The 16,187-nt window shown below is 38.6% G+C and overlaps 1 protein-coding gene across 1 annotated transcript in view; it reads right to left on the bottom strand.

Annotated features, from left to right (window-relative positions):
- Positions 1–16,187, bottom strand: part of ABCB1 (ATP binding cassette subfamily B member 1) — a 115,207-nt gene that overhangs the window by 88,031 nt on the left and 10,989 nt on the right. The window contains exon 4 of the mRNA XM_054237806.2: positions 8,555–8,723. Within this exon, the coding sequence (XP_054093781.1) occupies positions 8,555–8,723 (169 nt within the window). The remainder of the gene's footprint in view (positions 1–8,554; positions 8,724–16,187) is intronic.

Raw genomic sequence — 16,187 nt, 5'->3', positions numbered from 1 at the left:
TGGTCATACTAATTTACATTCTGAACAGTATACAAGGGTTTTCTTTTCTCCACATCCTTGCCAGCATTTGTCATTGCCTATATTTTGGATAAAAGCCGGGGTCAAATGATATCTCATTGTAGTTCTGATTAGCATTTCTCTGATCAATGATGTTGAGCATATTTTCATATACCCGTTTGCCATTTGTATGCTTTCTTTTGAGAAATGCCTATTCAGATATTTTGCCAATTTGTTAATTGGATTTTTTTCCTATTGAGTTGTTTGAATTCCTCATATATTCTGGTTATTAATCTGTTGTCAGATGGAGTGTCTGCAATTACTTTCTCCCATTCTGCAGGTTGTCTTTTCACTTTGCTGATTGTTTCCTCTGCAGTCCAGAAGGTTTTTAACTTGATGTGATCCCATTTGTCCTTTTTGTTTTGGTTCCCTGTGCTTGTAGGGGTATTACTCAAGAAATCTTTGCCTAATCCAGTGGTCCTAGAGAGTTTTCCAATGTCTTCTTTTAGTAGTTTCATAGTTTCATGTCATAGATTTAAGTCTTTAATCCATTTTGATTTGTATATGGTGAGAGAAAGGGATCTGGTTTCATTCTTCTGCATATGGACATCCAGTTTTCCCAGCACCATTTTTTGAAGAGACGATCTTTTCCCCAACATATATTCTCAGAAACTTGGTGGAAAATAAGTTCACTATAGATGTATGTATTTATGTCTGCATTCTCTATTCTGTTCCAGTGATCTATGTGTCTCTTTTTATGCCAGTACCATGGTGTTTTGGTTACTAGTTCTGCAGTATAATTTGAAGTCAGGTAATGTGATTTCTCCAGTTGTGTTCTTATTGCTCAGGAGAGCTTTCACTATTCTGGGTCTTTTGTGGTTTCATGTAAGTTTTAGAATTCTAATTCTGTGAAGAATGTCATGGTATTTTAATAGCGATTGCATTGAGTCAGTAGATTGCTTTGGTAGTTTGGGCATTTAAAAAATATCCATTCTTCCAATCCATGAGCATGGAGTACCTTTCCATTTTTTGTGTCCTCTTCCATTTTTTACATCAATGTTTTATAGTTTTCATTTTACAGATCTCTCATTTCTTTAGTAAAATTTCTTCCTAGGTATTTATTTCATTTGTACAAATAGTAAATGGGTTTACTTTCTTGATTACTTTTTCAGATTGTTCACTCTTGCCATGTAAAAATGCTACTGATTGTTGGATGTTGATTTTGTATCTTGCAATTTTACTGAATTTGTTTACCACTTCTAATATATTTTTGGTGGAGTCTTCAGGTTTTTCCAAATATAGGTGTATCATCTGCCAACAGGGATAATTGAACTTCTTCCTTTCCAATGTGGATGCCTTTTTTCTTTCTTTCTCTTGTCTGATTGCTCTCACAAGGACTTTCAGTACTATGTTGAATAACTAGTAAAAGTGAGCATCCTTGTCTTGTTCCAGATCTTGAAGGAGAAAGCCTTTCAGTTTCTCCTCATTTAGTGTGATACTAGCTGTGGGTCTGTTGTATGTGGCTTTTATTTTTGTTTATGTATGTTCCTTCTATACCCAGTTTTTTAAAAAGTTTTTATCATAAGGGTTTGAATTTTATCAAAGGCATTTTCATCATCAATTGATTTTATCATATATTTTATATCCTTCATTCTGTTGATATGATGTATCACATTGATTAGTTTGCATATATTGAACAATCCTTGTATCCCTGGGATAAATCCCATTTGGTCTTGATGAATAATATTTTAATGTGTTGTTGAATTAGGTTTGCTAGCATTTTGTAGAGGATTTTTGCATCAATGTTAATCAGGGATGTTGGTCTATAATTCTGTTCTTTTCTTGTGTGTCTTTGTCTGGTTTTGATATCAGGGAAAGACTAACCTCATAAGATGAGTTTGGAAGTATTCCCTCCTCCCCCATTTTTCATAACAGTTTGAGTAGTATTGGTATTAGTTTTTCTTTAAATGTTTGGTAAAATTCAGACCTAATAACTTTATTAGGTCCTGGTCTTTTCTTTGATGGTAGATTTTTAAATTACGGCTTCAACTTCACTACTCATTATTGATCTGCTCAGGTTTCTGATTTCTTCATGGTTCAAACTTGGTAGGTTGTATATGTCTAGGAATTTACCCATTTTCTCTAGGTTTTCCAATTTATTGGCATATAGTTGTTCATAGTAGCCATAATGATCTTTTGAATTTCTGTGTTATCAATAATAATATCTTCTTTTTCATCTCTGATTTTATTTGAGTCTTGTCTTTTTTTTTCCTAGTCAGGCTAAAGGTCTGTAGATTTTGTTTATCATTAAAAAAAACCAACTTCTTATTTCACTGATCTCTTGTGTTGATTCTTTATTTCAATTTCACTTATTTCTGCTCAGATATCTATTATTCTCTTTCTTCTACTAATTTTAGCTTTGGTGTGCTCTTGCTTTTGTAGTCTTTTAAAATGAATTAGTAGGTTGGTTATTTGAAACTTTTCTACTTTTTAGATGAAGGCATTTATTGTTATAAACTTTCCTCTTAGTACTGCTTTCACTGAATCCCATATATTTTGGCATGGTGTGTTTCCATTTTCATTTGGTTCAAGAAATTTTTCAGTTTTCTTTTTAATTTATTCATGGTCATTCAGGAAAAGATTGTTTAATTTCTATGTGTCTATAAGGTTTCCAAAATTCCTCGTTATTAATTTCTAGTTTTGTTCCATTGTGCTCAGATAAGATGCTTGATATTATTTCAATTTTTTTGAATTTTTAAGACATATTTTGTGATCTAACAAATGGTCTGTCCTTGAGAATGATCCATGAGCTGAGGAAAAGAATGTTTATTCTACAGTTCGGATAAAATGTTCTGTAAATATCTATAAGGTCCATTTGGTCTATTGTGCAGATTAGGCCAATGTTTCTTTTTTCTTTTTCTTTTTTTGAGATGGAGTTTCGCTCTTGTTACCCAGGCTGGAGTGCAATGGCGTGATCTCGGCTCACCTCAACCTCCGCCTCCTGGGTTCAGGCAATTCTCCTGCTTCAGCCACCTGAGTAGCTGGGATTATAGGCACACACTACCATGCCCAGTTAATTTTTTGTATTTTTTAGTAGAGACGGAGTTTCACCATGTTGACCAGAATGGTCTCGATCTCTTGACCTCGTAATCCACCCACCTTGGCCTCCCAAAGTGCTGGGATTACAGGCGTGAGCCACCGCGCCCGGCCCTAGGCCAATGTTTCTCTGTTAATTTTCTGTCCAAAGGGTCTGTTAAATGCTGAAAGTGGGGTGCTAAAGTTTCCAAATATTATTGAATTAGGATCTATCTCTCTCTTTAGTTCGAATAATATTTGTTTTATATATTGGGTGCTCCAGTTTTGGATGCATATTTATTGCATCCTCTTACTGAATAGACCTTTTTATCATTACATAATGACCTTCTTTGTCTCTTTTTGCAGTTTTTGTCCTGAAATCTATTTTGTATGATATAAGTATAGCTACAGCTTTTGTTTGTTTGTTTGTTTTCATTGGTATGGAATATCTTTTTCCATCCCTTAAGTTTAGTCTATGTGTAAACTCATGAGTAAGTATCCAGAAAAAACACAGAATATTATAACACTATAATTGTGGTATGTGAACTACTCACATCTGGAGTAGAAACTCCAGATCAGGAGTGGAAACCGACTTGTAATAATAAGTACCTAGAAAAACACAGAAATTATAACACTGTAATTGTGTTGTGTTAACCATTCATATCTGGAATAGAAAGACTAAAATAATAACTACAAGAACTTTATGAATTGCAGTGTGCTTCTTAGTGGTGAAGTATGTTTCTTGTAGGCAATAGATCATTGGGTCTTGTTTTTTTATCCATTCAGCCACCCTATGTCTTTTGATTGGAGAGGTTAGTCCATTTACATTCAATGTTATTATTAATAGTAAAGAATTACTCCTGCAATTTTGTTTGTTGTTTACTCCTCGTTTGGTATCTTCTCTTCCTTCTTTCCTTCCTTCCTGTCTTCCTTTTAGTGAAGGTGATTTCCTCTGGTGGTATGTTTTAATGTCTTGCTTTTAAATTTTTATGTACCTGCTGTATGTTATTTTATTTGAGGTTATTATAAGGTGTGCAAATGATATCTTATAACCCATTTTTTAAACTGATGGCAACTTAATGCTGATTACATAAACAAACAAGCAAAGAGAAAACTAATAAAAACTCTACACTTTAACTTCATCTCCCCACTTTTTTACTTCTTGTTTTATCTATTTATTGAATGGATATTGTAGTTATTAGTTTTGATAGGTTTAATTTTTAGTCTTTCTACTCAAGATATGAGTAGTTTCACACCACAATTACAGTGTTGTGATATTCTGTGTTCTTCAGGGTATTTACTATTACCAGTGAGTTTTGTACATTCAGATGATCTCTTACTGCTCATTAACATCCTTTTCTTTCAGATTAAAGAACTGCCTTTAGCATTTCTTGTCTAGACAGGTCTGGTGTTGAGTAAATTCCTCAGTTTTTGTTCATCTGGGAAAGTCTTTATTTCTCTTTCACGTTGGAAGGATATTTTCACTGGATATACTATTTCAGGATAAAAGGTGTTTTTCTTTCAGCACTTTGTGTCATGACACTCTTCAGACCTGGAAGGTTTTCACTGAGAAGTCTGCTGCTAGACATATTGGAACTCCTTTCTATGTTACTTGTTCCTTTTCTCTTGCTCCTTTTAGGATACTTTCTTTGTCCTGGACTTTTGGGAGTTTGATTACTAAATGTCTCGAGGTAATCTTATTTAAGTTAAATCTGCTTGGTGTTCTACAACCTTCTTGTACTTGAAAACAGATATCGATCTTTAGGTTTTGGAAGTTTTCTGTTATTATCCCTTTAAATAAATTTCCTATCCTAATCTCTCGGTCCACCTCCTCTTTAAGGTCAATAACTCTTGGATTTCCCCTTTTAAGGTTATTTTGTATATCCTGTGGGTATACTTCATTTTTTTAAATTCTTTTTTCTTTTATCTCCTCTGAGTATGTATATTTCAAATAGCCTGTCTTCTGCTTGATCAATTCTGCTATTAAAAAACTGTGATTCATTCTTCAGTATGTGCTGCTGGCCGGGGAGGGGCAGAGTCGTACAGGAAATTCAAGACTCTTTCCTATCCTCTTCAGTGCCTCTTTACTTAATATGATGTTAAAAACAGGTAGTGTGGTTACTCACCTGGATTTTAGTTCTTACGAAGGTGCTTTGTTTTGTGAATAGTTATTCAATCTGGTGTTCCTGTAGGGATGTGGGCGCGAAAATTTCTGAAGGTCTTTTTTCAGCTATCTTGTTCCACTCCTCCTTAAATTTTACTGTTTTTTAATCTTTAAAGTTTTATTAGAGACAACGTCTTGCTATCTTGCCCAGGCTAGCCTTGAACTCCTGACCTCAAGTGATCCTCCCACCTCAGCCTCTCCAGTAGCTGGGACTATAGGCACACATGGCCACATCCAGGTTCTAGTCATATTCTTTATGCCAAGATTGAGTGTCATTTCTTCAAGTGCCTGGATGTCATTTTACACATGTCCTACCTGCCACCTTCCCCACAACATTTAAAACCACGATCACCTTTATCTACGATCATTTCCAGATAGTGGCCAGTCTCATAAGGAAGATGAGAATTCACGGAATACTACAGAAATTCATTAGTGACTAAGCTTTGTTTACAAAAAAAGCGATATGACAGAACCAGAGAGTTCCCTAGGCTCTAGACATCAGAGATTTTAAGGCAAAGGCTGCACATATTCTAAAATTAAGCCAGAGATAGATGGGAGTGGCTGTCAGAAAAGCCGGTCCACAGTAAAATGGCAGAACAAAGACTGATGTCTGTTAATTAAGGGAAAGCATCTAGGACAAGAAAGTTTATGTGGGTTCTATTGCAGCAACAGCAAAAGATCTGCTGACTCAAGAAGTTTTTAGAGCTGTCTAATTAGATCCTATGTTTAGCGTAAAAACCCCCAGGCTTTCAAGAGCCTTGGCAAATCCAAGTTTCCTTAAGCAAGGAATACTTCTCCAATAAGGAGGCTCTGGTAGCTAGTCCATCCCCATGGAGAGATAAGTTCTGCCTAGGGAAGGGCAAAAACAATGATCTGACAGTATCTGGGGCCCCAAGAATTTAGTAGGCTGGTTCTCCCTTTATAGGCATCACAGAGCATGTTTGCCCTCATCCTTGGGACAAGCATCAATACCTTTGATGCTGTTCCCCACTTTCCAGCCAGCCTTGAGGATATCTGGCAGTCTGAGTAGGTTAGTGATAGTGTATAGTAAGTGTCCTAAAGTGAAAATCATGGTAAAGATAGCATGCTGCCTTTGGAAAGGCATGGAAGATGAACAGAGATGTACCCATCAGGTCTGCTGAGCCACCAGAGAGAGACGAAATATTTGATTCTTCCACTATAAAGCAGTAAGAGAGTTGACTCCACAGAATATTTCCCAATATAGCACGTATAGGAACCAATAAATTCAGAAAGCATTGAGGACTTCCTTTGGTGAATGGTGTAAAAGAAAGTTCAAAGGTGGTGCAACATCTTTTTGCAGGTCCCTTTGAATGCATGAAAGGATATAATAAATGCATACGATTTTTTTTTTTTGAGACAGAGTCTCGTTCTGTCACAAGGCGCCAGTCTGGAGTGCAGTGGCACCATCTTGGCTCACTACAACCTCTGCCTCCCCAGTTCAAGCAATTCTCCTGCCTCAGCCTCCCGAGTAGCTAGGATTACAGGCACATGCCATCATGCCCAGCTAATTTTTGAATTTTTAATAGAGACAGGGTTTCACCATATTGGCCCAGATGGTCTGGTTCTCTTGACCTCGTGATCCGCCCACCTTGGCCTCCCAAAGTGTTGGGATTACAGGCGTTAGTCACTGGGCCTGGCCAATAAATGCATAAGAATTTTAGATAACTCAATCATATATAAATTCTTTTGGCTCAACTCATGCACAGAATTGAAGTAGTTTGACCCTAGGGTAAACAACATACTTTTTAGTATCAAAGTGGTTCACAGGACCCAGTGACAAATATCAAAAGATCCATATATACCCCAGATTGGTATGAATATATATGTGCATGCTTCTGGGGAAATGATTCATTGCATTTATCAGAAACTTGAAAGTTCAAAAGTTGAAAGGTCTTTGTAAGCTAAGTAGTATCACTATATTTTCAAGTACATTCTCAAATAGGTAGTTTCAACATTTGATCACCTGAGTGCAAACTGGATTGTAAGTCTTTGAGAGGCTTAGTTTAAATCAATCTGTGCTTGACCAGAAGTGACCTAGGAAACTCAGAGACATCAATCCATTCCTCCCCATTTGAGAAAGAGAGAGAGAGAGAGAAAGAGAGAGAGAGAGAGAAAGAGAGAGAGAGAGAGAGGTGGGGAGGTGGAGAGAGAATATGTATGTTACACTCAAGATTATTTGTGTACTCTGCAGTCTATTTCTGTCACTACAGAAACAATCATCTATCTCTGGTGGCTCAGCAGACCTTATGGTACATCTGTGTCCATTCAGATCTTGCCGACTTTTTAATGAAGTCTAGACACAGACATTGCTCTAACAGTGTGACAGGGTTATGCTAATCATGCTATACTTCTGCATGCATCATATAAATGGATACCTGCTGATCTCATTCTCATTCATATATCATATATCCCACTATCCTAGAGAGCTGTGTTACATCTCTTTTATCTGTCTCTATCAGCCAATTATCTTGCTTCCTACTTCACTGAGAAAACTAAAGTTAACAGAAGAAAACTTCCAGATTCTCACCTCCTCATATACCCACCACTGGGTATTGACATTCAAATTCACTTTTCCAAACTTATTATTTTCCTCCTCAGCACTGGATTCCATTCTTTTTCAAGGACATCACCCTAGCAAATTTCTTCTCTCTCTTGTTCAAACATCACTTTCTGCTTTCTTTCGGATCATTTCCGTTAACACACAAAACCAGCTACAAGCTATTACTTATCCTATCCTAAAATACCCACACATGTGCACACACACACAAATTTTGCCCCACTTCATCCTGCATCTGCTTCTAGAGAGCCCAACATATAACGATGTCTAAAACTAAATTTCTGGTATTTGTTGCTCAAACCCACTCTTCTCCATTTCTCATTTCTGTTGATGGTAACTGCATCCTTCCAGTTTCTAAGGCTAAAACTTTAGAATCATCCCAGGCTTTTCCTCTCACACCCATATTCAATCTGTCAGGAAATCTCACAAATGATTCCTTCTTATCATTCAAGGTTCTAATTAAGTTCCTATATTCTTCTTGAAGCTTTCCAAAATATTTCTGACGTCACAGACTTCTCTCTTTTTCTGCATATCTCTGCTGGCACTTCCATTGTGTGTTCTAATGCCTGTAAATATTATCTTTCCCAACTCATTACAAATACGAACTATAGCTCAGACCATCTGCCTCCTACAGGACTACAGACCCTAATATGTATTTAGCAAAGAATCCACAAACATCACTCTAAGTGATTATTTTTGCTTCAAGTTTCCAATAAAATTGGTACACAAATAATACTTACTTTCATTAGTGGTGTTTGAGTACAGATCTTCCAACTTTCCAGCATTTGCAAAAGTGTCTGTCATTTCTCCAAACACCAGCATCATGAGGGGAAGTGAAGCCCCATGGATGATGGCAGACAAAGTTCCCACCACCATATACAACTTGTCAAGCCAATTTGAATAGCGAAACTAAAAAGAGAGAAAAAGGAATAGCAGAGGAACAATTAGTATAGTTTCACGGATGATTTGCTTTCCTTTCAAAATATATCCAAAATCCAATCATTTTTCAGACTACTACTGATAGTAGTACCCTAGTCCAAGGTACCCTCTTACCTTTGCTAAATTATTGCAATAGTCTAATTAGAAATGGACATTTGATTCTTCCATTAAGTTCTGGCCTAATTCTTCATCCTGGACTTTGTTTTTATGAAGTCTAATAGAAGGATGGGACATTCTGGGAAACAGTAAAAGTATTTAATGGTAAAATAATATAGTATTTGTTGCTTTAGTTTCTAAGAATAAAAACCACTTATCATCTCATGGGCAAAAAACCTGAATGTCAAAGGCCCTTCTGAGAATACCATGGAGGAAACATTGTGTTGCTTTAACAAACGGTTTGGGTTAAAGACCTGCCACACAATGGAATTAACATAAATGTAAAATGATTTGAAGATAATTAGGCCTCAATAATGAGCAGAAAAAAGAAAGGAATGAGTCAGATGCATGCTTCTCAGGGAACATTTTTCCTGAGAAGACAGAATATGGCAATAATGAATGACTAATGGAGATCTGCATAAATCTCTTTTAATGGAGGCAAGTCACAGGAAGGAAAGAAAGCTTCTCTGAACCCAAAAAGTTATAGGATATAGTTAAGAGGAAAGGGCTCAGGGCCCACTTGGGAAGCAATTAATACTGCTCCTCTATAACTGAAGGAACTAGCTAAGGGTTGAAAGAAAACAGAAGGAATGGAAACAGAAACAGGATAAGCCAGCAGTGGGTGTCCATGGACAAACCCCAGGGAAGGAGGTTATCATGTGGATGTAGCTTTAGGCAACAGGTTTGTAATACAGGGAGGAAACAGTAAAAATTCGTAGGCCTAGGCAGGAAATATAAACCAAAACAAAGATGATGCAGCAAAAAAAGACATAGCCACAGAAAGCAATATTTTAGAACTTACATATATTCACAAAGGGACAGAAACAAATCCTAAAGTTAGCTTACACTAATCTTATAGCAGTAAGTGGGGGATTTGGCACTGAACTGCTAAGTGGAGAAATAAAGAATGTTATTAGCAGTAGTGAATGTCAGGCTGTAAAGCAGGAGAGAAAAAGTAAAATCAAATTATGAAATGATTAATCAAACTTAAAGTCTGGTATAAAAAAATAGTATCTAATACATACTTAAGCATTTAAACTTTTTCTAGCTGTTAAAAATGTAATCAAGCAAGCTTAAGTTTGGGTTCATGATGTATCTTTCTGTATTATGTTATGGGTTGACAACCTAAAAACATCATCATATTTACAGATTAAAACATTAATGGGAGAATCATGTTTTAGTATATTTTTTCATATTTTATTGAAATGCTGGGTAAATTTTGCACTATGTACTATTTCTTAGTAAGATTTCATCTGCTTCCTTAAACACAAATGAAGGGGAAGAGGTCTTTTTTTAGAGATTATATTAAAGTAGACCAAATATCAAATTTGTCAGTACATGAAGAGAAGATAGTTGATATGCAAAGATTTCTCTCATCACCACCAACACAGGACATTTTACCTCCAGAACTATCATTGACCATAATAAAAATAAGTGGATCATGAATGTAAACATTTACTGAATATCTATTCAATGACAAATAAATGCCAAAGATATAACCCCTGCCTTCAAGAAAAATGTATATGCAATATATACTCTGCATGCTTTGACAGCACAGTGTATAGAATAACATAAAATTGAGTCAATCATTATTCCCTCCTTTGTGGAAAGGCTTCATATTATAAAAGCGGTGATGTTTCCTTCCAGCTTTGAAAGTTGACCAAGTGTTAAAAGCAAAGAAAAAAAAAAGGCATTCAAGCCAGAAAGAACAGTAAACTGAGACAGAAAAGAGCACAATGTACTAAGAAAAGACCCTCATGTTTGGGGTCTAAAGTGTGGAAACAAAAAAGAAATAGCTGACTGATCAAAAGACACCCTTCACTGAGCTGGGAAAATTGGAATTATGTCTCTTAATCTTATACTAGAAGGAAGGAGTACTAATTATCCAGGAATAAAGACAGAAAATTGAAAGAGTTCAGAATCTCATATTTCCTTTTGTATTGATTTTATTTTATCATTTGTTTAACTTTTAAGTTCTGGGTTACAAGTGCAGGTTTGTTACAAAGGGAAACTTGTTTCATGTGGGTTTGTTGCACAGATTCTTTCATCACCCAGGAATTAAGCTTAGCACCCATTAGTTATTTTTTCCTGATCCTCTCCCTCCTCCCACGCTCCACCCTCCAAAAGGCCCCAGTGTGTGTTGTTTCCCTCGATGTGTCCATGTGTTCTCATCATTTAGCTCCCACTTATAAGTGAAAACATGCGGTTTTGGTTTTCTGTTCCTGTGTTAGTTTGCTAAGGATAATGGCCTCCAGCTTCAGCCATGCCCTGCAAAGGACATGATCTTGTTCCTTTTCGTGGCTGCATCGTATTCAATGGTGTATATGTACCACATTGTCTTTATCCATTCTATCATTGATGGGCATTTAGGTTGATTCCATGTCATTGCTATTGTGAATCATTCTGCAATGAACATACAACACATGTGTCTTTATAGTATAATGATTTCTATTCCTTTGGGTATATAACCAGTATTAAGTATAAGAAAACCCCCTCCATGCAGGCTGACCCCTTCCCTCCCTCTGATTGCTCTGCAGCTACATTCCTGAACCCCTATCTAGGTACCACACCAAGGCTGCCAAGCCTGATGACAGCCCTCCGGGCAGCTCAAGGGAGGACAGGAAAAATGTAGGTTGGTTACCCATACTTGTAAATTCCTGTTTAACACATATCTGTAAAAAAAAAAAAAACCTCCTGGTTTCTCTCCTTTTTGTAAAAGACTGCCACCACAAAAGTTACAGGATGATGTAATATAAGTCTGTTACAAATTAACAAACTATCTCTGTGCTTCTTACCAGCAGATAGATTATCTGAGTCCGAAAACCCCCTTATTCTCCTCTCACCCCATATAAACTTCTCATTTTATAAGTTCAGGCATGCCTCCTCTGATTGTTACAGAGCAGCCCGGCAGATTAATAAAACTTGCTTGCCTGACTTTGGGTCTATTCTGCTTTCTCTCAGCTACCCTTACACCCAGTTTATAAGTCAAATGGTATCTCCATCTTTAAGAAATCACTACACGGGGGAGGGACTCAAGATGGCGCGGAGAACAACCCAGGATTGAAGCTCTCAGTGAACGCGCAGAGGGTGAGTCAGGGCTGCATTTCCAGACGGATCTTTGTTGCCCACAAAACGGGGAAATTCCCAGGTATAAAAGAGATGCCGGACGCCAGGCAGAGGTTTTGGCTGGTGCAGCTGGTAGCTGGTGCAGCCAGCGGCCGGCGCTGTAGTGCAGCGGCGCTCCACAGTGCTCCACACAAAGCGCACTGGTCAGGGTGCCCTGTTGAACTGGCAATCTGAGACTTGAGAGGGCAGATTGGCATATCTATCTGACTGAAAGGAACTTGGACAGTGAGCCAGGCCAGGAGATTCCGGAAAACGGCGTTTGGGGTAGCGCAGTGGGACAAACAAAACAGCAATTCCAAATGCTCCGGGTGGAGAGTTTCACTGCAGGCACAGCTGAACCCAGGACAGTGCAGCACGGTGAGGGAGGGGCGTCCACCATTACCAAGGCAATCCGCCCCTACCGAGGTACACTCCCTTTGAAGATGCAGCCTGCCGTTGCCGAGGCAACCCGCCACAACAGAGAGACTCTGCCGCAGGGCATAGCCCATGGCAGCAGGGCGGAGACTGCAGCAGCAGGGCAGAGCCTGCAGCAATAGGGCAGACCTGACGCCAGAAGGGCGGAGCCTCGGCAGGCAAATAGTGACTAGACTGCCTCCTAGCTGGGCATGACAGCACAATGGACACTCATAAAGAAAGCCCCAACCCCCCGAGACAGAGCATCTGAAAAAAAAGGGTATTTTTATGAGTTCTGCTGCAGCAGAATTAAACGCAGCAGCCTAACAGCCCTGAATGAACAACAGAGCTCACAGCTCAGCACTTGAGCTCCTATAAAGTACAGACTGTCTCCTCAAGCAGCTCCCTGACCCCTCTATATCCAAAAGACTGACATTTGGCAAGCATCATTCTGGGACAAAGATAGCAGAAAAAGAAACTGGTAGCATCCCTCACTGTTCCGCAGCTGCTATAGGTGTACCCCAGACAAGCAGGGCCTGGAGTGGACCTCAGCAGTTGTACAGTGGAGGGGCTAGACTGGTAGAAGGAAAACCAAGTAACAGAAATACTTCATCATCAACAAGCTGGGCGTCCACTCAGAGACCCAATCGAAAAGTCAGCAACTACTCAGACAACAGGTGGATAAATCCAAAAAGATGGGAAGAAACCAGCGCAAAAAGGAGGAAAACACCTGAAACCAGAACACCTTGTGTCCTAGAAAGGACCAAAACTCCTCACCAGCAAGGGAACAAAGCTGGACGGAGAATGACTGTGATGAAATGACAAAATTAGACTTCAGAAGGTGGATAATGAGAAACTTTTGTGAGCTAAAAGAACATGTTTTAAATCAATGCAAAGAAACTAAGAACCTGGAAAAAAGATTTGAAAAAAGATTCGAGGAAAAGATAACAAGAATGCATAACTTAGAGAGGAACATGAATGAATTAAAGGAGCTGAAAAACACAATACGAGAACTTCACAAAGCATGCACAAGTTTCAACAGCCGAACTGACCAAGCAGAAGAAAGAATATCAGAAGTCGAAGATCAAGTCAATGAAACAAAATGAGAAACCAAGATCAGAGAAAAAAGCACAAAAAGGAATGAACATGGCTAGCCATGTGCAGAAAGCAGAAACTGGACCCCTTCCTGACACCTTACACTGAAATTAACTCCAGATGGATTAAAGACTTAAACATAAGACCTGGCACCATAAAAACCCTAGAAGAAAATCTAGGCAAAACCATCCAGGACATAGGAGTAGGCAAGGACTTCATGAACAAAACACCAAAAGCATTGGCAACAAAAGCCAAAATAGACAAATGGGACCTAATCAAACTCCACAGCTTCTGCACAGCAAAAGAAACAGTCACTAGAGTGGATCGGCAACCAACAGAATGGGAAAAAATTTTTGCAGTTTACCCATCTGACAAAGGGCTGATATCCAGAATTTACAAAGAACTCAAACAGATTTACAGGAAAAAAACAAACAAGCCCATTCAAAAATGGGCAAGGATATAAACAGACACTTTACGAAAGAAGACATATATGAGGCCAACAATCATATGGAAAAATGCTCATCATCACTGGTCATCAGAGAGATGCAAATCAAAACCACATTGAGATATCATCTCACGCCAGTTAGAATGGCGATCATTAAAAAATCTGGAGACAACAGATGCTGGAGAGGATGTGGAGAAAAAGGAACACTTTTACACTGTTGGTGGGAGTGTAAATTAGTTCAACCATTGTGGAAGACAGTGTGGCGATTCCTCAAGGCCTTAGAAATAGAAATTCCATTTGACCCAGCAATCCCATTACTGGGTATATATCCAAAGGACTATAAATCATTCTACTATAAGGACACATGCACACGAATGTTCATTGCAGCACTGTTTACAATAGCAAAGACCTGGAATCAACCCAAATGCCCATTGATGATAGACTGGATTGGGAAAATGTGGCACATATACACCATGGAATATTATGCAGCAATCAGAAATGATGAGTTCGTGTCGTTTGTAGGGACATGGATGAATCTGGAGAACATCATTCTCAGCAAACTGACACAAGAGCAGAAAATGAAATACCACATATTCTCACTCATAGGCGGGTGATGAAAAATGAGAACACATGGACACAGGGAGGGGAGTACTAAACACTGGGGTCTATCGGTGGGGAAAAGTGGAGGGCCAGCAGGAGGGGGAGCTGGGGAGGGATAGCCTGGGGAGAAATACCAAATGTGGGTGAAGGGGAGAAAGGAAGCAAAACACACTGCCATGTGTGTACCTATGCATCTGTCTTGCATGTTCTGCACATGTACCCCAGAACCTAAAATGCAATAAAAAAAAATAAAAAAAAAAGAAATCACTACACTGTCTTTCATAATGGCTTAACAGTGTATAAGTGTTTCTTTTTCTCCACAATCTTGCCAGCATCTGTTATTTTTTTACTTTGAAATAACAGCCATTCTGACTGGTGTTAAATGGTTTCTCATAGTGGTTTTGATTTGCATTTCTCTAATAATCATGATGTTGAGCTTTTTAAAAATATGATTGATTGTTGGCCACATGTCTTTTGGGAAGTGTGTATTCACGTCCTTTGCCCACCTTTTTATTGGATTCTTTGTTTTTTCTTGTAAATTTGTTTAAGTTCCTTATAGATGCTAGAACCTCATATTTCTCTGTGACATGAAGTAGACTGATTTCCAGAATGAAGGGGGTGAGAAGGGTTGAGGAAAGTGGTAACACAATGCTGTGTAGGATAAAAGCCTCAGTCAAATGCCTTTGCTCTGTAGTTTATTAGGAAGGAGATTTCAGGGGAAACAAATCTTAATAATCTTGAGCCCCAGTATCTGAATTTACAAAATGAGGAAAATATTCATACACGCAGAAAACCTTACATCGCTTTTACAAGGATATAAATGAGAATACAGGAAACTATTATTGAGCATACAATATGCAAATATATCATATAAGCAGGTACTGTTACTGGTTTTGGAAATATAATAATTAACAAGACTTTTCAGTCTCATAAAGTCAAAGAGCAGGCAGACTAAAAAGCATTGTAACACAGGTGAAATGTAAGAAGTATAAACTAATTGTAATTGGAGACTTTTTTATTTTAAAAAATGGGCTGAGCATGATGGCTGACACCTGCAGTCCCAACACTTTAGGAGGCTGAGGGCAGGAGGATCGCTTGAGCCCAGGAGTTTCAATACTAGCCTGGGCAACACAGGGAGACCCTCTTGCTACAAAAAAAAATTTAAATTATCTGGGTGTGGTGGCATATGCCTGTGGTCCTAGCTACTCCAGAGGCTGGGGTGGGATGATCACTTATGCCGAGGAGGTTGAAACTGCAGAGAGCCGTGATCATGCCACTCCAGAGGCTGGGGTGGGACGATCACTTATGCCGAGGAGGTTGAAGCTGCAGAGAGCTGTGATCATGCCACTGTACTCCAGCCTGGGTGACAGAGTAAGACAAAACACACATACACACACACACACACACGCGCACACGCACACACACACGAAAGAAAATGGAAAATGTTTGATTATATGCTAGCAGGAAAGAGAGAGAACGTGAAACCAGAACCACATAAAAGGCATGTTGATCAGTGCTGAATGCCAGTGGGTGGGCTTCCCAGGGCAAACAAGTAGAAGGTACTGACGGGAAAGAGGTTTAGGAACATTCAGCAGGTTAGATGGCAAACGTGACCTGGA

Source organism: Callithrix jacchus, chromosome 11 (assembly GCF_049354715.1).
Source record: "Callithrix jacchus isolate 240 chromosome 11, calJac240_pri, whole genome shotgun sequence".
Lineage (NCBI taxonomy): Eukaryota > Metazoa > Chordata > Mammalia > Primates > Cebidae > Callithrix > Callithrix jacchus.
The sequence above is the reverse complement of the archived record's forward strand: the minus strand, read 5'-3'. Positions and strand labels throughout refer to the sequence as shown.